This window comes from Aythya marila (assembly GCF_965140915.1).
Source record: "Aythya marila genome assembly, chromosome: 4".
Lineage (NCBI taxonomy): Eukaryota > Metazoa > Chordata > Aves > Anseriformes > Anatidae > Aythya > Aythya marila.
Window position 1 is genome coordinate 20,530,021 of NC_139045.1, and position 25,361 is coordinate 20,555,381.

The 25,361-nt window shown below is 44.9% G+C and overlaps 1 protein-coding gene and 1 long non-coding RNA gene across 5 annotated transcripts in view; one reads left to right on the top strand and one right to left on the bottom strand.

Moving 5' to 3' along the window:
• The first annotated feature begins 4,723 nt into the window (after positions 1-4,723).
• Positions 4,724-9,944, top strand: LOC309877926. The gene is made up of 2 exons (XR_014317453.1): positions 4,724-4,926; positions 7,597-9,944. It is a non-coding gene; the product is annotated as an uncharacterized lncRNA (long non-coding RNA).
• Positions 9,945-9,979: 35 nt separating this feature from the next.
• Positions 9,980-25,361, bottom strand: part of STOX2 (storkhead box 2) — a gene marked incomplete at its 5' end in the record, with an annotated part of 133,439 nt that continues 118,057 nt past the window's right edge. For all 4 annotated transcript variants that reach the window (XM_082759833.1, XM_082759834.1, XM_082759836.1 and 1 more), the window contains 2 exons: positions 9,980-12,595; positions 17,001-19,266. In XM_082759833.1, coding sequence (XP_082615959.1) covers positions 12,400-12,595; positions 17,001-19,266 — 2,462 coding nt within the window. In that variant the 3' untranslated portion in view covers positions 9,980-12,399. The remainder of the gene's footprint in view (positions 12,596-17,000; positions 19,267-25,361) is intronic.

A 25,361-nucleotide genomic window follows, 5' to 3' on the forward strand; every position in this document is an offset into this window, starting at 1 on the left:
GTCCTCCAGGCAGGTTTCACAGACAGTGCCTTGTGGTTTCCAGTTAGTTCACAGTCTCCAGTGTTTGCTGTTCTGAGCCATTCAAGAAAATGGTTACTTTCCCCATTTCAGACACATACAACAATTCAGATAAAAGTCAAATCATGAAGGAGTTGTAATTTGCCATTAGGATTACCACGTAGGAAGCCTCAACAGGTTTATAAATAGTGCCATGAAAACAAAATATGAATCAGTGCACACCTGAGCTCATCGTCCCCTTTGGAAGAACATCATACAGCGATTTTCACTGCTCTTCTCTAGACCGTTTCTCTCACATTTGTCCCTTCACTGCCACTCTCCACACATACAGCAGGTAGGAGGTGTCATTGAAACAGCGTTTTGTAGGAATTATCTTGTAGCAAGGTGCAGGCTGGGGGACTGGTCCCATTTTCCTCATCAAAGTCTATTCTTCTGAAGTAATTTGTTGATAAAAAAAATCGCTTTCCCACTGTGAATTATATGGACTTTTTCCTAATATATATATATATTGTCTACACAGATTGCTATAGATTATTTTTTTTCTCCTCTTGTCCACTGCACTGGAGATGTGTGCTCCTACTAACGTCCAGCTTTGGCACATAACAATCCTTCCAGGAAGCCGAGCAAAAACAACATTTCGCTTGAAGCTGCTGGCAGCATGGGACAGTGGGTAAGGCCTTTACCCATTTCAGCCTCTTGGTATGAGGAAGAAAACTCTCAAGGGCTGAGACCCTGTGCTGCCTCACAGCTTTCACACAGAGGAACTCGCTGCAGTTGCCTCCCAGCCCAGGAGCCCTCCCTCCACCACAGCTCAGCCTCTGGCAGCGAGAAGGGCCCCAGTGTGCTGATAACACTCCGGGACCCCAAAAAGCAGTTGTTGCCAAAAGTCCTGGGAGGGAGGGAGGGAGGAAGGAGGCAACCACAGAGAGCTGGGAGCACGACCCAAGGCTGTAGTGAAGCACAGGAGCTGCAACTGGGGGGAAGAGGCAGTTTCAGACAGGACTTTTCTTCTGTTTTAAGGGCTGGAAACGCACTGCTCTGGAGCTGGCAGCAGACAGCCCAGGAGACGATATAAGGTACAGCTTATACAACAGCCTGAAGCTGCTCTGCATCCTCCCGGTGCTTCCCCGTGACAACCACAGGCTCTGCCAGCACTGCTGGTTACAAGCAGAGACGTCTCTGAGTGGCATTTGGGAGACCTCGTGTGCCGGTGCAGTAACACAGAGTCGGCCTCACAACGTCCCTGCTCCAAGAAGGGGCGCGGAGACGGTGAGTGCTCGCTGCTTATCCTCCTCCCTCCTGCAAGCTGCTGCGTCTGCAGACTGCTGCCACGTGCAGACATCTGGGATGCATCGCGTATCTTCTCCTGCTGGAGAGAGGGGATGATGTTTTTGGACACAAAGTGAGCTCAGAGGCGCTCTGCAGCTCCTAAAAGGGAACAAACAGCAAGTTACTGCACGTACAACAGGAACTGAGAGAGAGACGGGAGAAGGTTTTATTGCGAGCCCCATGTGAGGGCCTTGGGGGGCATTCAAAACCTTCATGACTAGAAACATCCCATGCACATGGGGAGGGAGGAGGCCGATGAAGGGCTGAGACAGGCAGTCACAGTGTGTTTGCTTTAGGAGGCTGCCCTGCAGAGGGGAATGCCGCCAGGAGCGCGAGTACCTCGCCAGCTTGACAGGCTGTGGCTGGTTCCTAGCTTTCGGAGAAAACATTTCGGAAAATGGCTGTTTAGATTGCTCTTTATTCTAGGTCTGCATAGGTCATGAAGAGAGGTGCACATAACTCCCCTCCTCAGCTGGCTTGTGGCAGAAACCCGAGGGAGCCCAGGATCCTTCAGCCTCCATGTAAGGCAAAGATTTTTAATTCTGTCCTCAGCTGATGTCTTTCTTCTCCCACTACTGCTCCCAACATGTCAGAAAAACCTCCACTGCTACTAAAGCACACCCTCTCATTCCTTTCCTCGCTTTGAGTTTTCCTCTTTGTCTTGGTGAAATCTGTGAGGCTTTAAGCCCTCTCCTCTGACTCCATCTCCTCCTGGGGGAGCGCATTCACCCTCCTCCTCCTCTCCAGCTGCAGAGGCCGCCGTCTGGAAGGCGCCTGGGCAGCAGCTGGTCCGTCCGTGGAGACACCTGCCAGGGCTGCACCACTCTCTGCTTAATCCAGGGCACGAGGCAAAACTGGTAGGAGTCATGGGAACTCACACCCTACATGTAAGTACCGCCCAAAGGTCAGTTCCTTCTTTTTTTTTTTTTTTTTTTTTTTACAAAATAAACCAACAAATCCAGAAGTCTTCCTTTGTAGCCTGGTGGCTGGTGGCAACCGGGCAGGCTCTTCCTCACCAACATCCCACATGCTTCAGTTTTAGAAAGGCAAACATATACTAAAATGCACTCGAATATATAGTTATGCATAGGATTTATTGTCATTTCTAACAAATATTTCAAATTCTTCAACATAATCTTTCCTTCCAAATGAGAATTCCTTCTCCAGGAGACATCAGAGAGGTAATGTAGCTTTTACATGTGCAGTGATAAAATCAATCTAAAAATATGCAGTGATTTTAAGAGAAAAATATATATATATTAAAATAAAATTGCACTCTAACATATGCTGTGTTCCACTTCGATATACGCTGGGCATTTGACTACATAACAACATTTCCTTAAAAGTTCTAAAAATCAGCAATGTGCTCGACATATTTCCAGTCAATATTAAGTCTTTTATTAGTTTCTGGCTCAATGGAAGTCCACTCATCTACAGGCAAATGTTTTAAACATGGCAAAAGAGCTCTTTCAAACTACTTGTCATCCTGTAAGGCTTTACTTTGCTGCTTCTTTTTTTTTTTTTTTTTTTTTTCCTCATTTCTACCATCAAAAGTAAGAGGGGTTTTCATTTTATTTTAGAGCATTTCTCTGCAATCTGTGGTTTGGTGAAAGCGTTATGTGCTGTACAGCATCGGAGCATGAGAAATAGTCACTCCACACCGGGTTATAGCTGATAATAAAACCATAAGAGGAGAGTGGGCTACCTTTAAGGAGGAACAATAAATACAGCGGCTACCTTAGGCAGTGAGGGCCCTTGAGGTTCTTCATTATGAGTGAATAATAAATCTCCAGGGTCCACTGGAGACTACTTAAAAATAAAACTCCGCAGTCGGAGGAAAAATGACTGTCCTCAGAAGTCTGTGAGAAAGAGGAGACGGAAAGCTAGCGCTGCGTGTGCGGGGGAAGCCCCCCAGGGCCGAGCAAGGAGGAAGGCAAAGGAGAGGGGTGAGAACAAAACGGGCCTGATTTGCTTTATAGGGTTGAGAGGGAATGCTGCCTGAAGTTAGGGCTGCAGACACTTGCTTTTACAAGGTTTTCGGGTGCTCCCTGTTTTTGAAAATTAAATTCTCTGAGTCAGTTTTTCCCACTTCAGGCGGTGACCTGAAGTCCAAAGCTCCCGGCTTGCCGCCTGCAGGGCGGTTCGAGCTGGCTCTTGCTCAAGCAGCCGCCTTTTGCTGGTGTCCTGTGGGGCTGCTGTCACACGGCCATTCCCCGCGGGGCAGCGGGGCACACCACACCGCCTGCTGTGTCACGTTTCCTACCAAGGAGCCGTGGAACAACGCCCTGAAATGTCCTACTGCATGGGACAGTCATCAGCACCCTAGGACGAGGCAGGTGGCTTCTCCTGGCCTCCTGCCCCCGGTCCCTTTGTTTGGCTGGAGGTTTTGTGTAGCCTGTGCGTGGGGCGTACAAACATAAAGGGCTGGGCTGTGCAAGGTCATCCCCGTCTGTGCAGTGCCACCGTACGTGCAGCTGAAGCTGAGGACTCAACCAAAAGCTTCCTTTTTCAGGCAAACTGTCTCAGTGCTCCTTTAGCAGAAGAGGACTAGTTACACGGCCCTGCCTAGGTTAAATGTATATGTATATATATAATATATATAAATATTGCTGTTCCACTGAGGGCCATGCCTGAGATCAGGGTTACAGCTGGCCCGGCTGCATGCAAGCATCTGAAAACCATCATCCACTTGTGTCCAGCAGCAGCCGGCTGAGTCGTGGCAGCTGGCTGCTAAATAGGACTTTGCTGGCAAGAAAACTTTGGGACTGAGCCAGAGGCACGCAAGGAACTGGACACAGCAGAGGTGCTCCCCTCATGGCCTCCTCGTGCTGGGGCCGGCCGGCTGGGGCCTGCTGCGGAGGGGAGGAGGAGGAGGAGGAGGAGGAGGAGGAGGAGGAGGAGGAGGAGGAGGAGGAGGAGAAGGAGGAGGAGGAGCAGGAGCTGGGCAATGTGCTGCAAGAAGCCGTGCAGTGGGAGCAGGAGTCTCGCCGCAGAGGCAGGGCAGGGGCTGCCTTGCAGGCAGCGTTCAGCTGCCAAGCAAGGAAGGCAAACGCCCTCCCCTGCTGTCCCCGTCCGGTCACTGCCCATGACAGCGAGGCGCAGCCAGCTGCGAAGTTTGCACTCCTGTCTCCACGTCTGCAGCCTTATGGCAACCCCTGGCAGCCTCTGCCCAGTGGTGCCCGTGTGCTGCTTGGTGCAGGAGGGGGAGGACCACAGCTCTGCAGCAAGGGCAGATTCCAGGTGCGTAAGACACGGCTTGCGCTGAAATCCTTGCAATGCACAAGCCGCCCTGTAAAGTTAGCCGCTTAGACCCGTTTTTCCCCAAAACCCAGCTAAAAGGACCCAGAAAGATGTTCAAGGATGGGGCATCCCAAGTGCTACGCTCGGTCTAGGGAGGCCAGAGGCCCCAGCCCCTGCCCACAGGCTGCTCCCAATGGTCCCCCTGCAGGCTCGGCTCCTCTGCTCGGTTTCTGCGCTCCTGGTGCTCCTGGCTCCATCCCAGCGGGACCCAGCCCACGTGTGCCGGGCCTGTGGACAGGAAGGCTGCTGTCACTGTGCGACTGCGATGGTGCCCAGAGGGTAAGAAACGTATTTCTGCTCACTTATTTCCAAATAGCTGGAAGCACAGGGTTAGGTTTTCCGCGCTTATCAGGACAAGAAATGAGAAAAAAATAAATACATAAAAAAATGTACTTGGGATTTCCTGTTCCCAATCCTCATTTATCACTGTGACATTATACTGTGACAGCGGGGCTAAAAATACTCGGTTAAAGACAAGGACCTGAAGGCGCAGGAGGAGGCTGCTCACAAACACAAGCTCAGCCATCACCACGAAGCCACTGGGGGCTGTGCAGGTCCCCGCATCTTCGAACCCACTGCAAACCCCTTCGCCCTTCACCCACCGGTGGCGGTGAGCAGGCGTGTTATTTTTTGTAGTTTTTGTAATTGTTTTCCAAAACATTTAGCTGGGACCTCTCCTGGCACCCTGAGGAAGACACATGTGACCTGTTGGTTTAGCATCGGTGCGGGTTTGGGGTCTTCGAGCCCTCAAAACACAGAGGTGTTGGGTTAAAGAAGGAGCAGCAGTCAAAAGGAGGGAGAGAACAGGAGGGATGAAAAGTGGGGGCAAGTTTCGATGCCTTTTCTGAAATCCACCAAGCTGGAACAGCACGGTTTGAAGGGAAGTGCTGACAGGAGCTCCTGTCCTGAGCACCTCTTCTTCTCCAGGGTCATTCAAATGAGTGGGGAGAGTGAAAAAGAGAAAGGAATGGGACAGTGAGGAAAAGACCCCATAGGATTGGGATGACATTTTAAGCAGGGAAGGTGAGAAAAGGGGCAGAGGACGTTTCTTGTCAAGCAATGAATGGGGAAAACAACCTGAAGGGGGAAAATGCCAAGAAGGAGCAGAAGAGGTGGGGATGCTGACAGAGAAGGACACCACAGGAAATACACTGGTAGGAAAAAAACAGACCCTAAGCTGTCAGCGGAGAGGCTGATGGAAAAGAGCAGTTCTGGAGAGGAGAGCCTTCACAAACGTAACCTCACAAGGTATTTGTAGATGAGGAGGGATGGAAATCTGCTGCTCTGGGGCCAGTGCTCCCGACCGAAAGGCACAATCCAACAGAAAGATGAAAGGTCTTCAGGGAAGCAGTGGGCATAGACATTTAAAGTAAGGTATGGACCACATTTAAGCTGTCTGCTGTCTGCTCTAAGTTCTGGAGATCTGGGCATTGGCAGTGACCCAGGGGGAAACAAAGGTAATATGTAGAAAAAACTCCGAGTTGGACCAAAAAGATGTCGCTTGCTTAAGATCTTCATATTAACTGCTAGCAGAGTATGTGTAAAGAGAACTTAAAGCAGGTTTCTAAGCAAAGTTTAAAGGGCACGGTGTGTATCAAGACAAGATACTCCGGTACGGTGGCAAGGCCCTGGAGCCTGAACCCCTTTGAAACCTTCTTCCAACAGGCAGCACAGAGGCAGGAAAGCAGCACCTGCATGTTACATTGTCCACTTGGGCTTTCCAGTCAGCTACTGTCAGAGCAGGGAAAAAATCTGGGTAAATATTTCAAGAACTGGGAAAAACCTCCTTGCTGCAGCCCTTTCTCTTTGGCACGTGCCCAGGTCCTTCTCTGGCCCATGAGGATGGACAAGAGGAAAAGAGGGAGCTGAAGTCTGTTGCTTGGGCATCAGGATGTGCTCAGGGACTTCTTGTTTCCCTGTGCTCGGGTGCATCTCAGCTCAGAGCTTGTGCCTTTGGTGAGGATTGCATTTCCCCAAGACACATCACCCTGCACGTCCACAGCAAACTTTTTTTCTTTTTCCCAAATTTTGCAGATCTTTCTCCCTAGCGCTGTCATTCTGGAAGGGCTCACAGCCCTTTGGGGAAGCACACATGAGCACAGCAGGCCGTAATGACCCTTGTTTTTCTGATTACCCATTTGTTGTGCAAGATTTCCTAAACGAGGGAGAGAAACAGCGCATTAAACGGGAATTATTTTCTCTGAAATGGAAAGTATTTTCTCTAAAAACCACCGATGGGTGTAAAAAATCCACTTAAAACATATAACCAAATGTTATTTAATATCTTAAAAAGTAACACAATCCAAAATGGATATTTCACACAACACTACATAAACAACATGAACACAATATTACCATATGGAGGGACTTTCAAATATAGACTTACAAAAATCCCTGTCCTTTTTTTTTTTTTTCCTTTAAATTATTATACTAAGCATGACAAGTAATCATCATTTACAATATGGTACACTGACACAATAAAAACCATGTTACAAATGTGCTGTTATAAATCAGTAACGTTAGGGAAGACATTTCATGAACCGTAATTTTTTCATATGAAATACTATACAATATAAACAGAACATCCATCTTGGATGACCTTTACAGCAACCAGAGACCAAGTAATTTTTTAATTTTTTTTTTTTTTTTTCAGTGCAAACACATTTATACAAGGCAGTCTTGGCTGCAAAACTCCCTTCTAACATACAGTAAGTCCCACTTGCATTTAGTAACTCATTTAGACCTAATGCAACAGCCACATTCAGTCACTCACGGACGATTACCTGCAGAGTTATGATCCCTTTCCACTCAACGCCTCCTCTGCGTGTCGAGGTGACCCCTGTGCCAACCACCCCGCGGGCCCTTTCGTACTTAGGGGTGGGCGCCCTTTGGGGGGCTCTGGCCACTGTGGCCGTGCCGCAGGGGCGCTAACGGGGGGCTGCCTTCCAGGTCCAGGTGTGCGCACCGTGGCCTCCTGCGCCTCGCCTGCGCGTCGTGCCGTGCCTCGGGGGGGAGGAAGGCGGAAATCCTCAGCTCAGACCTGAGCTTCAATGGAGCCAGCGACCAGTCCCGCTCTCTGCTCGGCGCGTGGGAGGCCGGGGGGTTAACGCCAGACTCAGACCCGCGTGGCTGAGCCCAGCCTCTGGAGCGCGAGTCCCGTTTTCTTCTAGCACCAGCTCGGCTTTAGTTGGGTCCGCTGCGTGCCCCCGGGCACGCCGATGCAGGGTCGATGCGCTTTACTTACGTCGGGGGGAACGTTTTAGATATATACTTTGCTTTCTTTTAAAGAATTATGTAAAAAATAGAACATTTCTCTCTAATACTGTACAGCTTTCTTCAGAAGAGCAAAGGGAATTAATTGTAAACTGGGGGGGTGGCACCAGATTAGGAGTGCTATTTGCTTTCTCAGCACAACAATTTGAAGAATCGCGTTTGGGAGAAGCTCTGTGAAATGTATTTGAAAAACAAATTTTTAATTAAAATAACTGTTTCTAAAACCACCGCCGGCAGTACTCGTACGACTGAAAGCTGGTTTTGGCACTGCTAACCTAGAGTCTCTGCAGGACTGCGAAGTAGTTTCCCTCTTAAACTGAATGCACAAAAAGATGAGCTCCGGAGTACGAACACTGAACACTTTGGTCAACTATTACACTTACTCGAGTGACTTTTGAAGAGAAAAGAAAGAAACTGGTTAATAATTTCGTCCACAGACTCTCAGCCTTGTTTTCTTCAGCGTGCCCCGCCAGAGGACGGGGATGGTGAGGTCTGCCCGCCTCGGCGCTGGGAGGCTTGGCTGGTACCGCCTGGAGTGCTCCACGGCCCTCGGGCATGGCTTAAGTGCAAGGCATGACCCACGTTTATGGTGGCCTCCATCTCTTTTACGAAAATGACTACCGCTGGCAAGCACTCAGGCCATGGTTTTAATTAAAGTATTTGTTTCCCAATACATCTTACTTTTTAGAGTTGAGCGAACGTTGTTGCTTGTTTTACGGACATTTCACAATGGCACACGGAGCCAAACGGATAGTGATTTCCTATGGTCTGTAACTGAAATACTTAAAACCAGCTAAATTAGCTCAGCTGATGATTGTACATTAACTCGCATCAGGATAATGGTACTAGGTTTGCTGAAAGAGGTGTTCATAAATCGGGGTTTGTATATAAACGTGATCTGCTTAGGTTCAACTGCCACTTTCTTCCTTTGGTTTTTGGAAAATCTTTCTTTTTTCCCTCCTGAAAGGTGGCTTGTTGCAACTGGCTACTTTTCAAAAGCCAGCTTCATTTTTCTTGGAAACTCGCCCACGCTCTTTGAACAATAGGCACATACCTCGAGTAGGGACCCAATACTGCTCCCAGAGAAGTCAATTAGTCAATTAAAAGCTGCTGGCAATTTCTATAGGAGCAAGTGTTTCTAATGCACACGCTCTAGAAAACAGAGCGTGTCTCGTTGAAGGAAGAGCTGCTCTAACACCCTTGCCGGTTCAGAGAAACCATGACCTGATATGTTGGCAAAAACGGAGGCAGAACAGGGCCCGGCATGTTTGAAGGCTGCCAAGAAAATACCCAGAGTGTCTTCTGTCAAACCCCAAACTGTCAATCATATTTCACAGACTGTAGGTGTTCCTAATTTGCTAAATTACAAACACATTTTCAAGTTCTACCAGGCAGAAATCGTAGCAGTAACTGGGGAGAGGATGGAAGGTTCGAGCCTCCCTTTCACTTTTATCCCAATTATGCAGCCTTGTCAAAGTCTTAAGTGACTCATCTGAAAGACAGATTTTTAATATTGTAAAAGGAAATTGTGGCAATGGAAACATGATGACCTCATACGCAAGCATTGACACACAAGAGAACGCCATGAGCTAATGCTTCAAAGTTTTTAACCTTGCTTTGTACAATACACTTTTTATGTTGCTGCATTTCATCAAATTCATGGAGGTAGTTATATGTGTAAAAAAAATTACCATAAAAGTAACATGTTGTATTATAATAATACATATTAAGTGTGCAAAATGCCGACAGATTTGTGTTGACCCTTTACAGTTGAACACAACACAGATTCAACCTAATCTAACTCTGTAAACCTTTAAATTGATACATTAGAAGAAGAATGACAGATAAGCAACCATGTAATACAAGGCTATGATTTCATCAAAGGATTAGGGTGACATAAAGCACTCAAGCTCCACTCTCGTGGTTTTGTTACCAGAACCTCAAGATGGAATTTCCTTATATTCCATTGTTGATTTTAAAAGAAAAAAAAAAAAAAAAAAAAAAAAAAAAAAAAAAAAAAAGAATTCAAGATTAGAACGTTTCTATTTGAAACTTCTGTTTACATTCCATATTCCAAGAGTCACATTAATATTGGTACAATGCCATGTCAACATTAATATGACATTTATGTTGTCTGCTGGTCTCTGGGAACTTTAGGAAATTACATACTAAACAGTTTGTAGGTATGTATTGTCATATTCTGTTGGAATTATGTCTTCTGTACAACCAGCTGCCTGCATAAGTTCTGATTAGCTTATGACAAACAAACGTTTCTCCAAAAGGTGAAATTTGTTTTTGCTGTTCACATTTTAATACTGACATTAGTACTTCAGATCATCAGCTATATATATATATATATGTTTTAAGTTTTGACATTTTTATTTACTGAATTGATACATACTACTGATGTCAGAGCTGTCTCAGAAAACAAAATCACAGTCAGCCACTGCATAGTATATGACAATTCCCCACAAAAACTCTGACTCTACAGTTCGCATGGAATAAGTACGGCTGGAGTTACATACTGAGTAATAAGATGCGTCATGCAAAGCATTATATGGTAATTAGAGCACATCTTGGAAGGTATGATAAGGCAGAAGGCTAAAGGCCAAGTGACTTTGATAACCAACCAAAAGCACAATAATTTCCTTTATGTGCACTGAAAGGTCTTATTGCTCCCATGAAATGGAATTTATACATCGAAACCAAGGAAAACAGACCTGTGCATTTACTGGGTACTGTAGATGTCCTTGACAGAATTAGAAACTGATTGTGTCCAGAGTTAGAAAGCCATTTTTATAAGTAAATGAACTTTATCCAACTGCGTAACATAAGGCTGAACCTTCAGTGAAGACTTCTGATGACAATATAGAACATGAGTGAAGCTCAAATGACGCTGTGTACAGAGTAATACATGTCACCAGAACCTGATGAAAACACTGGCTTTAAATATGTACAGTTGGGTTTAACACCTGTGTACTACAAGAGCTAGACAGTGTAAATGTCCCTTTTCTATTCAACAGTTTGGACTATTGAATATTTTAATATCTTTGTTATTCTTCCACCAATTTGTCTGTTCTGATAAAAAATAAAGATAGAATTAATTTTGAAGTCAGTTTGTTGCACTACCAGGTTGCATGAGTAACAGAGTAGAATGTGACCCTATGCCTAAAAATTACTCTTTAAGTTCAACTATCCTTAGAAGTTACTCTGCAGTAATTAGCATAGTATTAATTACTTTGGAGCAACAGTTTGGGGGAGAGCAATTAGGATATACCATACCTACAGAATTCAGATTTCTACTGCCAACCAAATGGACACATTTAATTTCTAGAAACTAGACGTGTCCATAAAATGCTAAATTGCAAATAACATCCACTGAATAAAAAGGCCAGAAGTTTATAACTCTCTAAATTTTGTTCTCTGATAATCACTACAATGTATGCTATTTTTAATAGCCTAATTTAGGCACTCTATTTAATAAGCTACATAAAATAGATTTATGTCCTTCCACTAGAAAGAAATCAATTCTTCAGGCCATACTTGTCATTTATATCACAAAGAATATTTTTGTTCAAAGAAATTAGTTATTCTGATTCCTATATTAATGGCGAGTTGCAATACCAGAAGCGACACAAGAATTAGATTATCTTTCTTAAATACTTGATTTATACTGAAGATATTCCCTATATTTTGTGTCACTCCACGTTGCGGCTCCGTGACAGTTATAGCTTTCCCCTCCCTCCCCGTTCCCCCCTCTACCTCCTCATTTCTGACTCTGGAAGGTCAAGTCGCAAGTCTCATACATAAACATCTCTCATACTTCTGCAACACGAAAGGGGAAGCTGTCTCCCTACCCACCCTCCATACTCTAAAAGAAAGACCTCTTTTTACTCACTTAAACAGGTATTTTGCAAAATTGTGTCCCAAAAACACACAGTGAAAATGACTGATTGGTACTAATAATTCACAGATAGAGCTGAGGTCACCACTTGTCACGTTTGGCATCGTTTTTCCTCATGGTGATCCTGGCCGGTTACTTTCAGCAGTGGCTCAATTTTTGAAGTAGAACAACTCTGCAGCAGAGCTTAGCTTCTGACCGGGGGCATCACACATCTGTGGCATTTTTTTTTTAAATGAAGTTGGCAACTGCATGGACATTGAAAATGCAGATTACACTTACAGTGTCTAGACTTTCATATATGTGCTCAGTTACAATTAAGTGAAGCAAAAAGTGTACATATTATCCCTACTGCTATTCTGTTGCTACAGAGCCGCAAATGTGAAAAGCAATACCTTGAAATAAAGATTTCTTTGTTGCCCCTAGTCTACATAGCAGCACAGTTTAAGTAAACACTAAAACTGTGGTTGAGATGCTTTTTTTTTTTTTTTTTTTTTCCCCAAAGATGTAAACATCAGTCCCAGTGTCGTAAACTTTACTGTATAGGATGAGACAGAAATTCTGAGGCAGGATGACTATCAGACACTAGTGACAGAAGCTTGCAGGCAGTTAGCTGGTTTCTGCAGTTTCTCAGCTTCGCTTGTCGGCGGGTCTGCGGTGGCTCGGAAGTTGAAGGTTGGGCCTGCCCCGCCGTGTGCAGGGCTCAGAGCGGGGTTCTGACGTCTGTTGCTTTCAACAATACTCGAAGTGTTGGATGCCAGGCTCTCCCGAGTACTAGAATGGAAAAGAAATATATATACACACTCGTATGTGACATGCCTATATATCTGTGGACCAGACAGGAAAGGAGAATAGAGTGTTTTATAATAGGCTTCCTGTGTTTGTATGTAATGTCACATCAATAAACCATCTCATGTTGATGGTTCACATGTGTTCCTCCAAAACGGGTTCCAGAAGTACTCAGCAGCCACCGTACTGCAGCACAGGTACAGCACCGAGCAGGGCTGAAGCTGTCACACAAGGTCTGTAACCTGAACCCGTATCAAGCATCTGGATCTTACGCTCAAGGAAATCAAATAGCTCCCATTTTGCACGTGGGGCATATTAATTTTATTTCCCAGATGGTGAATTTTTGCACAACTTCATCAAATCAGCACTGTGACTGGGCAGAGCTAGGAGAGTATTGTGTAGCACAGCCTCCTCTGCTGTCCCCTCTTCTCTCTCTGTCTTTAACGCAGATTATTTGTAAGCTAAAAACGCTACTTTACATTAAACCCATAATGCTTCTGAACACCACGCTGCAATTCTGCTTCCCAGCTGAGACAACTGCAACTTACAAGGCAGTGAGAGATCTTACCTGCCCGGTCTGCAGTCATTCTCTGAACACGAACGGGTGCTGTGACTGCATTTATGCAACAGACCAAGTCCCTTTCGCTCTAGCACACTGCTTGTCCATGGGAGTGACAGCACACTTGGCGCTTTTAAAGAGTAAACCTTTTAATAACATATCTAGCTATGAATGCAGAGAAGCCTTTATTTTATCCTACAGCTTTTAAAAAACTCAGCCAAGATATGCTAAAGGTAGTTTTTAGCAATACTACTCTTTTTTGCTCTCTTAGCACTCTTTATCTCTAAATAACGTTTTTCCATGCAGAGAGAAATTTGGTTTTCAGGTAGTGCATGGATCTTGGTTATGTATCTTTCACTGTACTTCTTTGTAAAATGACACCACATCTTGCTATGGAGGTGTTTGTAGGGTACATTTAGAGGACTGAATGGGTGCTATATAAGCACCAAAAGCAGAGATACTAATGACAGAGTTTCATGGTCGGTTTAAAATCAACCTAAATTTACCTGCTACTGAAAGGAGCAGCTCCCACCTGCCTCGTGTTGTCCTGACCCTGCAACATGTTCCTCTCCCAGTTAAATACTAGTCCTGAGAAAAAAGATAAGGGCCAATAACAGGGGAAGAGTAGGAACACCCAGCCTGGAATGCAGCAGGGGAGAAACGTGTCAGTGCATGGCACAGGGGAAGAGAGAAACACCTCGTGTAGCTGTAGTAAAAAATGCAGCTGCAAACCATCCGAAACTGACTGGATCTGGAAAAATCAATGATGCTTTCAGAAAAGCTCTCGTAGATACTTTTAATTTGATCAGAACTGGTACTGATCACCTCCTGCCAATCACCTTATTGTAAGTACCTCCAAACAGCGACAGGCGACGCTCACACTAAGCAACCTCTGGGAGCTGCAGTGATGTAGGGCGTGCTTCTGTTGCTCATTTTTTGATCCCTCTCCCTCTGCTTATTAATGAAAACAGATGCAATCTTTGTTTTTCAGAGATCAGCCAGCACTGTATCATTCTTTACGGGACCACCAATTCCAGATTTTCAAACCAATTTCAATTCCAGTGTTGCAAACTGACCATTGTTAACATCTACGGATGATGACTGCACTGAGAGTTCAGCATGCCAAAATTAGCTCTTAGGTGACCAGAACAGCAGTATTACACAAATTTTAAAAATAAAGGAAAAAAATAATATTAAAAGCTAGTGGATACTATATACCACTTGTATAAATGTGCTGAACAAAATACAGCGAGGCTGTTTTCCCAATGGCAACGTATTCATGAATTTCTCATACAAAATACTCTTGAAGTCAAATGACCATTGCAAATCTCGTTAACTACATCCTGTGTTGGTGTTGTTTGCTTTTTTTTTTTTTTTTTAAATGCACCTTTTTTTCCTTCAGTTTGTCACACTTTGAAAATATCCTTTTTCTTTCACAGTGTAGAACTGGTAATTTTGATTCCCCGAGCAAGGCTGCACACTGCAGTTTAAATGAAAGATGAAAAGATACCACCACACCCCGGGAAGTCCAGTTACACATCAGTGGAGGCTAGGAGACTACACTTGAGAAATATCCCTAGAAACGTGCCCTGTTTTGATCCTCTTCCTGAGGTACCTGCTAATGGACACTCAGATCTAGGGGAATCTCAGTAGATGGATGCTGGATGGTGCTTTCATATTTCCTGGAAAAGGGCTGTGGAGTACATTTTTTATAAGGTAGGAAAGTAATAACAGCATGGTAATTATAGCCAAAGGGTTGAATTCACCCTCAAGCTCCACTTATTTTTATAGTTATATCAAGGAGTGACCAAAAGCAAGCAAAAGCATCCAATTTAATCATCTTGATGCAAAACTCATGACTTGGACATATAAAAGCCTTTGAAATACCCAGAATATATGCTGGCCTTATGAAACAAATACACAGAAAAAAAAACCTACAGAATGCTGCATTTCTGTACAAATAAAAAAGTTTACTTGCAAAAAAAATGTTAATAAATAAACAGTAAAATAAAAAAGGGATGTGTAGAGCACAATCATTATTAAAAGCTGCTTATCTGTTCCCCTTTTAATCTTGACAGAGTGGTATAGCAGTGCTAAATCCAGTACGCTCACAACGTTCTGCTCTCTTGCTAGCTAAGTTTAAGCTGAACATCAACAGAAATTTTAGCTTTTGTGTAAACAGTTAGGGAAGGAAATATCTGACTTTGCATTAAGCAGAAACGCAAGCTTATATTCAGTGTGCATGCAGCAGGCAAGACAGCAGTCTAAGAACTGATTTTTCTCCAGTCAACACCCTGTCCTGTAGATGAAATGCATGCTGCGGAGTGAGGCAGGCTGGGCAAGCAGCAGCACACATCATATCCTCCCCTGCAAAAACTGCCTGCAAGTATAGCACTTCAGCTTAAAGAAATGACATTTTTAAAAAAAAGCAGTGCACTCAGCCTCATACAGCACTTGTGTGTGAAAAAGATGCCGAGCATCTGCAGAACTGTAACAGGAGCAAATTCAACCCCTCCTTGTATTTAAGTTAGATTCAGTGTAAGTGCAATGACTTGCTCAGATTATTTTACAAAATTTTTACTCGGAAGAATCATACATGTGTTAAAAGCCTGCTCCGGTAGTTTGATGTTCCCTGCATGCTGCAGCAGGCCCAGCAATTCCTGCCTTGTCGTTAACATCAAGCAGGAGTAACCACCAAATCCAAAGGAATTTATTCCAGAGTGACAGGACTAACTGAAAAGGAAATTTAGTCTTGTGTCTAGGAGCAGGAAACCCTTCACATGCCTTTCTGAGAGCCTTGGCTATAGATTTAAAAGAATACCTAATTTTGAGGAGTAAGAACACTTTTTATAGTGAAATAAAATAAAAATAAAAACTAACACCACAACGCCAAACAACATTTTCTTTCACCTAACACAAATCCAGTCTTGGAGGTTTTATTTTTAAACACAGCCAATAAATAATTTAAGCCTAAGCAAGACATTATAAGAGAACAACCATCGTAAATTATTTCTGCGGGTTTAGAGCCTTTGTTGTGAACCCTGATGGGTTGCTATCCAGGGCAAACAAAACCAGGCAAGCCCCACTCCAGCAGGGACCTACGGCTGCCAAAGGCCAGAGGGAGAAGGAAGAAGGCTCAAGTGAAGGATTCTTAACCTGGAAATGAGCTGGTGAAATCTTCAGGGTAGGACACACACCAGCAACTCTCTCCTCCCTGTGTCTGTGAGGCTCCTAGTGCAACTCCCTTCCCATATACCCTAGGCAAGGCACCTCTCTCTCTGCTGATGCAGAGCCAGGTCACCTCTGAAGTTCAAATACCCTGAGCACTTTCAGCTGTGGAGGGAGAACAGCTCTTCCAGTCTCACCAGCTTGGAATGGTGACAGATAGATAAATACACTTCCAAAATGTTTTAAGAAAACAAAGAAAAAAGCACAAACCCTCAAAAATCTTTTTTTTTTTGGTGTCTGAGCCAAGGATAATGGCACCTGGTTATGTCTACTCTTCCAATTAGTCTTGATGGGGAAGGGGAGGGGGGAATATGCAGGAGCTCACCCTTTCTACTCTAAATGCAAACACAAGAAAAAAGGATACAGGGAGTTTTTGCAGCAAAAGGAAAATTATCTAATGCACTCAATGCCGCAAACAGCCTCTGGTTACTCATGGTATGGGGGAAGACCCGCACCTCTGAATTGTGGATTCAGGGCTGCAGGAGACACGGTCTGAGAGCCTCAGTGTGCTTAGCACGGCCCTGTGCTCTGTCACCAACACTACACACACAGCTAATGAGAGCTTCCTACCCGGTACAGCTGCAATTAAGGAGACAGTCCTACCGTGGGGAGTTGAACCCGCTGTCCACAGTGATGCTGCTGCTGTCCATGCTGTCCAGGCGGGCCGAGTGGGTGGCTCGCTGGTTGCTGCTGCTCTCCGACTCCTTCGGGGCGAGCAGCGTGAGATTCTTCTCAAACTTGCGCTGCAGGTCCCGCTCCTTCTCTCGCTCCAGGAGCCACTGCATGGTGCCCACGTCATCCCTGTTCTTCTCTTCCTCAGCGTTTTTGTTGGTCCCCTCCTCCGAGTCATCGTCGTCGGACACGTTGTAGTAGTCGAAGGAGGCCTCCTGGTTCCCGGTCGTCTCCTGCTGCCTCTGCGACCCGGGCATGGCCTGCGTGACCGAGCTGACGATCGCTTGCTCCAGCTTCTCGCAGCGGACCGGCAACGTGTCAGAGGGGGTCTTCTGGTGGGGCTTGAGCAGGGGTGTGCTAGCCTTGTGGTAACTGTTCACCGAAAGAGTGTTGTGCAGAGGTTTGAAGAGCGTGTCCTTGCTAAATATCTCTTTCCTTTTATCCAGGCTGCTTGACTCAGCGCTGTGGTGTTGGACCAGCCGCCCGTTGGCGATCACCTCTGGAGTCTGGCCAGCTACCGCCGAGCCGCTGCTCGGGCCCTTCGGGGACTCCTCCTTGTGCACCCCGGGCTCCCTGACAACGTGCTGAGGCTGTCTGTCCGAGGGAGCCAGTTTTTTGAGCCCGTCTGTCCCTGTCAGCGTGTCGTGATCCTCCTTGTTCTTGCCCAGCGGTGACGGAGCGGTAAGCACGGTCTCGCTGGACGTGTTGCACTGGAAATAGTCGTCGACGGCAGATTTTGTTGTGCAGGAGTTGAGCTCGCTGTAGGATGGCAAGTTCTCCGTCGGCTTGTTTTGTTCCAGCAGGCCACACGAACTGGGGGTTTCTGCGCTGCCACCGGCTATTTCAGGGATGCAAGTCTCTTTGTAGCCCGCGGCTGAGATCAGAGCCCTTTGATGACCGAGTGACTGGGACGGCCGTAAGGTACTATCGTCGATGTAAGTTTGGCTAGTCGTTTGGTCATCTGGGCTACAGCCCTCGCCTATGTCTTCAGGCGTGCCTAAAGTAGCCGAGCCCAGAGGCCCTTTGGAGTTATCCATGGATCTAGACCTTTCTTTAGCCTTACTGGACCGCTCGTTCCTCGATCGTCTGTCCTGCGTATGGCTGTGGCTCCGGTGGACCTTGGAGTGGGAGCTTCCCCTGGAAGGTTCAGGAAAAGGCATTTCAGTTCTTCTTTTGGCCAGCTCACCAGACACGTCCCATTCTGGTGTCATGGGAAAGTGAGATTCGATCATGTTAGGATTGCTGTGCATTATAAAATTATCTCCCTTGTGTTCTATTATAAAACAGCCTTCCCGCGGGGATCGAGTCAAGGGGTCGTAGAAGTCATACTCCCTTTCGGCAGGGATATCCAAATGAGAGCCATCTGATGGATCTCCTTTGGACACCCGAGTCTTGCTGTGCGACCTCGACTTCCCATGAGACTTTCTGTGATTCCTACTTTTTTTGCTTCGTCCGCTGTGGTGAGCTGAAGATCCTGCTTTGCTTCGTTGAGCCTTTTCTTCTTCAAGTTTCTTCATTAGTGCAGTGTGCCTCATGACATTTTCCACAGTCAAGTCTGGGTTAATGCGCCTGATAATCTCCATTTCTACTTCTCTAGGTATAGTGGTAGGGGTGTCCTCGTCCCTTAGCGGCCACTCCTCTGGAGGAAACTGGGCAGAGAAATTTGCCAACTGTTTTGTCTTGTCCTTCTTAAAACTTAATCGGAATAATTTGAGTCCAAATTTCTTAGACTGCTTTTCTACATCCTTGGGCTTTGTGAGCGTCTCTGCTTTATAAGAAAAATTGACAGTACTTTTACTTTTCTCAGTAGGTGGGACCTGACATAACGAAGGAGGACAGTATGAGTCTTTACAGTCTTTTGCTGATTTCCTCTGTAGGGTAGATGCATGCATGCTGTGCATGTCCTCTCTGCAACAATGGCAGGAGTCGCAGTGGTTTTTGGGTAGTGTTCGATCCCTGACGCATCCCGAGGTGGAGGGAGTTATAGTTCCTTGTTGCGGAGAGGTACACTGAGACCTGTCGGGTATCCTCTCGTCCAAATGGTACCATTTACTGTTAGTTCTTATGAGAGATGGTGTTATAAAGTAAGTCTGCGGGGTTACAATGAAATAACCATCCGGAGTTGGGTATATTTTCCTCTCCCGTACGAGCATATTCAAGGTATGTCGAAGGATTTCTGGGCTGGGTGTTGGAACTCCTAGAAATGACAGCAAACAACAATCAGGGAGTGCGTAAACCTTGGAGGACCTCTCTGGCTCCCCCCCTCCCCTGCAAAAACCTGTTTTCCCGATGTGCAGGCTGGAATATGCTGAACAAACAGCTCCAGTGAAGTACTTTGCTAGGCATTCTCTTGTCTGTTTGTTTTTCCACTTATCTCCTACACTTTAGGTGTATGAATTATTAAGTAGAAAGGAGGCCATTAATGGAGTGTTTGGGGGAAAAAAAAAAAAAAGAAAGAGAGAGAACAACTAGTCACTTCCATTGCACAGGTGACCCTAAGCTACAAGATGAAATCACTGGAAAGCAAAGGGTATCGGGGGAATACTTCACTTTTTTTCTTCTTCTAACCAAATACCGATATCCCAATTCACCAGAAGTATTTAGAACAATGTACAGTCATGTATAAAACAGTGGTTATTTGCTTACTTGGATGCCTAGTTTTTTTCTCTATGGAAGAATACCACAAAGGAAAAAAAAAAAAAGCATCCCCCAAATTTAAAACATGTCTGAACTACAACAGCAGCTCCAAAAGATACACTTTGAGTGATACGGTTCAACTTACCCACGTAAACTTTTCTACTGTGCTGCAATGTATAGATCTAGCTCCTAACATGCTGCTTCTGAGAGTTCACTGCCTTTCACGTGAGACATGAGGGGTGCTTACCTAAGTGAAAATATCACACACCACGAGAGGGACAGGCTGTCAACCTTGCACCAGCGCCACACTAGACACATGGTAGACCTGGCGCTGTGAACCTGGTCCTTCGCACTGCCAGTACTCCTGCTGGGTTCAGTGGTGCAGGAGCAAGTCTTTAATACTTTATTAGATAAAATACCAAGTTAGCATGCTGTGCACAGGAATAAGCTCCATCTAGAGCTAAGGGAACAAGAAGTTCAGTTCACAAGCTAGTTTAAAAAACCTGTTTGTGTTGAATGAAAAATAAAAATCTTGGATTTTTTTCAGTGGAAAAAGTTATCTTCAAGCAATAGTTCATAAATTTCTGGGTACTAACCTGGTTTACGTTTTTAGAATTGAAGAAATTGTTTTAACCAGTTAGAATTATTTACTCTAGGTTTTAGTTTTCTTTTTATCAAAACTAATTTAGCAAACAAGTACCAGAAGCAGAGAATAATTTAGGCTGGAAGGGACCTCCTGAAACCATGTGGTCAGCCCACCTACTCGAGACCAGGCCAACTTGGGTCACGCTGTTCAAGGCCTTGTCGAGTCAAATTCTGCATACCTGAAAGGACTGGAATTCCATGAAATCATGCATGCATTTCATCAAAGTATCTGCTTTTCACAAAAACACCTCATGGCAACATCCCAACCAGCTGTACTTGTCACAGACACAGTTACCTTCTGCGGCACCCAGTGTGTGGTCACCAGCTCTTCACTTGCCTGTCAAAGGCTGGAGTCTGCAAGCTCACCGAGCTCCTTGTGTGAGCAAATATGAGGATGACAGCACGGGCTGTGGCACTACCACCAACATCCCACCAAACGGGCAGCGTGCTGTTGATGGCACACATAAATGGGCTCCAAACTTCAGCTCCCAGTACCACAGCATAAATGAAAGGTGAGGCAATGAAAAGTTCACTATCTCAGGGTGTGCTCCATGTGACAAAGAAACCAAGAATATCCAGCTTCTTCACTGGCTAATCTGGGATGCTGAAACTGGATCAAATAAATAAACAAACAGGCCTGGAAGAAGGCTCTGCATTTTACCAACACTTTTCAAAATGCAAATGGATGCCACAAAGCTCATGTACACCACCGCTGAAATATGCTACCAAATAAAGAAGCTCACACAATATTTTTTTCAAAGGAAGTGGGAGGGGAAAGCTTTTGTACTTCGTATTTCAGAATGTCTGTGTTGAATGAACTGGAGAACTCGCTCAAAAACAGTTTCTTGCTGCAAGGGTAGCTCAGCACAGGCACGTTCTTCAGGACTGGATGACAGCCTGTAGTAAAACACTTGGTGACTCAAGGAAGCCCAGCCTTTGTGAACAAAGCAAGTCTTACAGTGCTGAACAAACAGCGGGTGACCAGTACCACAGCTTACAGCAGCTCTAGCATCCTGTAAGCCTCAGAAGTTTTGCTGCCATGCACCCTCACGCTTGATTTCATGATACCAAACAGCACACTAAGTAAGGAGAAACAAGTAGAAAGATGCTAGTCCCTCTTACGCATGTTATTATTGCACTGCTTTGATCTGCCAAAATCTGAAAATCCCCTTTTTGCCCAAACTTGAGGAGTGGTGCAGGTGCCTGCTCTCTCAAAACTTCCCTCCTCCACTCTTTCTGCAGAGTTGGTCACTTAATGAAGGAGAGAAAAAAAAAAAAAAAGCAACACAGCACTCAGGTTTATTTACAATAAACCACTTATAGCCTTGCCCACTAATACTACAGCAAAAGGACTTTCCTTTGTAATATTCATCTCCTTTTTCTTAACATGCATTCTTAACTTCTGAAACACACCTTTACCAAAAAGGCACACACTAAAAGCAATGTGGAGAACACCGGTGCCCACCTTTCATTTGAATGACTACATGGCTTTGTTTCTGTATTTTGGTAGCTGTAGCTGTTTTGTACTTGTTTTTGTCTTGTACTTAGCATTCAGCCTTCCTGCAGACTCAGTGACAGCAGTCAAACAGCACAGGCAACTCAGTAAGTATTCTCATGTCTGGCTTCAAGTGTTATTTGAATTTAGGGGCATGGCCATACTGCTCATATCCAGTAGCATCTGGATACTACAACTAAAACCTTACAATGGAAACAGCAGTGTTAGGAGTAACACAGACATACGAGAGAAAGCAGTTAAAACAGAGAAGGTACATATATATGGGTCAGTACACAGAGTTCACGGGCAGTCCATGGAGCTCAAAGGTGGTGCCTTATCCAGGGGAAATAGAAGAGGTAAGGAAAGTACATACTTTGAGAGAGTACATGAGAGTGAAAAATGGAAGGAATGCACAAATGAAAGCGATAAACAGAAACATGCCTCTTTTCCTCACTTCGTGTGGTAATTCTGGAGAGACGACACTTTTTTTTTTTTTTTTTTTTTAAAAAGGAAGACATTCTCCTGTGAGTTTACAGAAAAGTGAGGGGAAAGAGACTGACAGGGATCTTCTGATGCCTTGCAAATACATGGTAGAAATAATCACGCATATTTTTCACCCAACAAACCATGATGACTACGTGTTGGGTAGGCGGGTCTCTGAACGCTGGGCGCACTGTGGTTACATTAATCCACTAAGTCCTGGGAGTGGAGAACGGGCAGACGGACATCAAGGAGGAAATAATCAGCGTGGCTGGGCAGTCAGTGATGCTGCACGTGAACTGTGCCAGCCTTCGCTCTGGAGTTGGATCCTGCCACTTCTATCCACAGCACGCAGACTTCCCCGTGCTTCACTGCCCCAGCGGTGATGGTGGCAGGCACAGCTCCCTGGAGTCCTGTGCTGCCAGCTAACGCTGGCTACAGGCTTTGTCCGGGTCTCCGTCAGGTACTTATGAAAGCAGGAACAGCCCCAAACCTGAATTATGCTGTCCTGTAGCACGGACAGGAGCAAGGACATCGCTCTGGTTCCCATTTTTGCTATTTTGAATACGTCTTCATCCTTAGTACTTCTGTGAGTACTGCACATGTGGCACAGCCTCAGCAGGGGTACACTTGAGTGGTGCCTACTGCTCATAGCCAGAGCCCAATGGCACAACGATCAGGAAGTGTATTTATACTGGGAAGTGTAAAATTTATCCTACCTAGCAATTCCTTTTTCCGCTGGGTTTTGTTTTCAAACTTGAAGCAGCGGGGCAGTGGCTGGCAATCCAGCTCAGTGCAGTTAACAGAAACATGAGATCCTAAGGCCCAAATTTACTCCACTGTGGGGTATGAAATGGAATTACACAAATTTATAAGTCCAATCTTCCCATACTAACATCAGGAAGAGAAATTCTCCCATTTCACAATTCATAGAGTAAAAAAAAAAAACAACAAACACACACAAAAAAAACAAAAACAAAAACAAGAAGCCTCCTTGTTCTCCTTGTTTAGTGCCATGGTTGGTGGGGTCTCCATGTTAGATTGTGGCAGCTCGAATCAGAAGTAAAATAAATGCTCCTCTGTGTGGGTTTTTACTAAAAGGTCTACAACCTTTACAGATTAAAAAAACAGGTTAAAAAAACAGCACATGGGAGTTCTGTGGATGAAGACCCTAAGACAGCAGTGGGTCATTTAACTGTTCTGCATATGGCACTTCCAATGCCATTCATCAGGTGAAAAAATGAAGACACTGATGAGAAAGCATAAAACAGGAACACGCTGGGACTGGCCCTGCTCCAGCTGGAGCCACTGGCCAAGGTTCTCCTGACTTCAGCATGAACAGAGCAGGCCTGAAGGCTCTCAATGAATGAAAAGAGGATCTATTTTCTGTCAGTGTGCATTTACCGTTTGACAGCTCTACACCTTTTCACCTTTCGTGAGCCAGGGAAGCAATGGGCCAAAGTGGTTTCCCGTTGCTGTTATCAGCTCACATATCCCGAGCTGAGAAGTCCAAGCAGGAAGATCTGCACATTTGCCACTGGCCACTGCAAATGGGAAACCAGCGAGGTACAACTTGATGAGGTAACTAGCACAGCAACACTTTCATGCCCGCACAGCCTCTCCACAGTTACCACCGCCAGGACTGGGTTTGCCGGGGCTTGTTTTTAAATCAAGCCTCTTCCTCGGTTAGATCTGCAACTCCCCCACACCACCTCAGTTGTCTGACTCTTCTCTCACGTGGCTAGATACAACCCGTGATCGACACTCCAAGGACAACAAAGCATTTAAAATAGTCAACAAGACTTAGCAGCCCTATTGTGTTGGAAATACCAACGAGATAGAGAGGGCAAGGGACTTGTCAAAGATTGTGGCAACTCTGCAGTGCAAGCAGATGAAGCAGTCAGATCTCCTGGCTTCCTCGAGATTTTTTTCTTCATAGTAACCTGCCCACACCGTTTCTATATATAACCTGCCCCTGCGTTCAGAAGTCTCCTTATGGTCTCCCTTCCCGCATTAAACAGGAGCAAGAGAAAAAAAAAAAAAACACAACAGTAGTTTAGAGACTAGAGTTTATCATTTAAAACACTGTATGACAGGAGTGGTGTTATTTAAGATTATGTAGCGTTTTAATAATTCAAGAGCAGAAGCTGTCTGGACCCTGAATCATCAGACATGTACATTTTTTGCATCTCAAGAGAGTCTACTATGCCATCCACTGAGCTTCCAGACAGAAGATTATGTCTTGTTTGCTGCTCACAAAGAACACTGACCTAGAGTGAACTCGGTTAATGTAAGACACTTATTTTAAGCGTGACATATACATTTCACATATTCAAAGAGTGAACAGATAGGAAGGTGGACGTCAGAGGGATTTGCCAGCTTTCAGAAAAAAATGTTTGCTTCAAAAGTGACCTAGCCCAATGCACAGACAAACTTTCCCCACTGAAATCATGAACACCTTAATAAGATTTTAATAACTATGTGGACAAAACTGGAAAGAAAAGAAAAAGCCTTCCTAAAGGCAGCATAGTCTAAAACTTGATGCTTTCTTCAGCCATGGTCACACCGGTAAGAGGGTCTGGCTGCCAAACACAGGACCAGAGGTTACGCTCTTAACTCCTGATACTGGATTTCAAAGATTTACATTTAGTGCACGGGATTAAAACTGTGGTCAATAAATTATAAAGTGGGGCTGTACAAACATCCCATTGTTTAACTCTAAGTTAGAATAATGGGAGCACGTGCAGCAGGAACTCCTGCTTTTTAAAAACCCTAGCAAATAACAAATGTCACAGATAAGATGTGCATTATCATTACAAACTTTGTCAATAAAATAAATTCATGAAAAATACATCCGAAGTAGTATTTAAATGGTGTTAAATCTGCTAAAATGATTTTCTCCTGAGCTGATGCTGAGGCTTAACAAGGGATAAAAGAAATACTCTGATTGGCTCATGAAATACTAGTTAAGGATGTGGAGTGGTTGCTATGTGATGTTATAAATAATTAGCATACCTTATTTCACATAGAGCCAT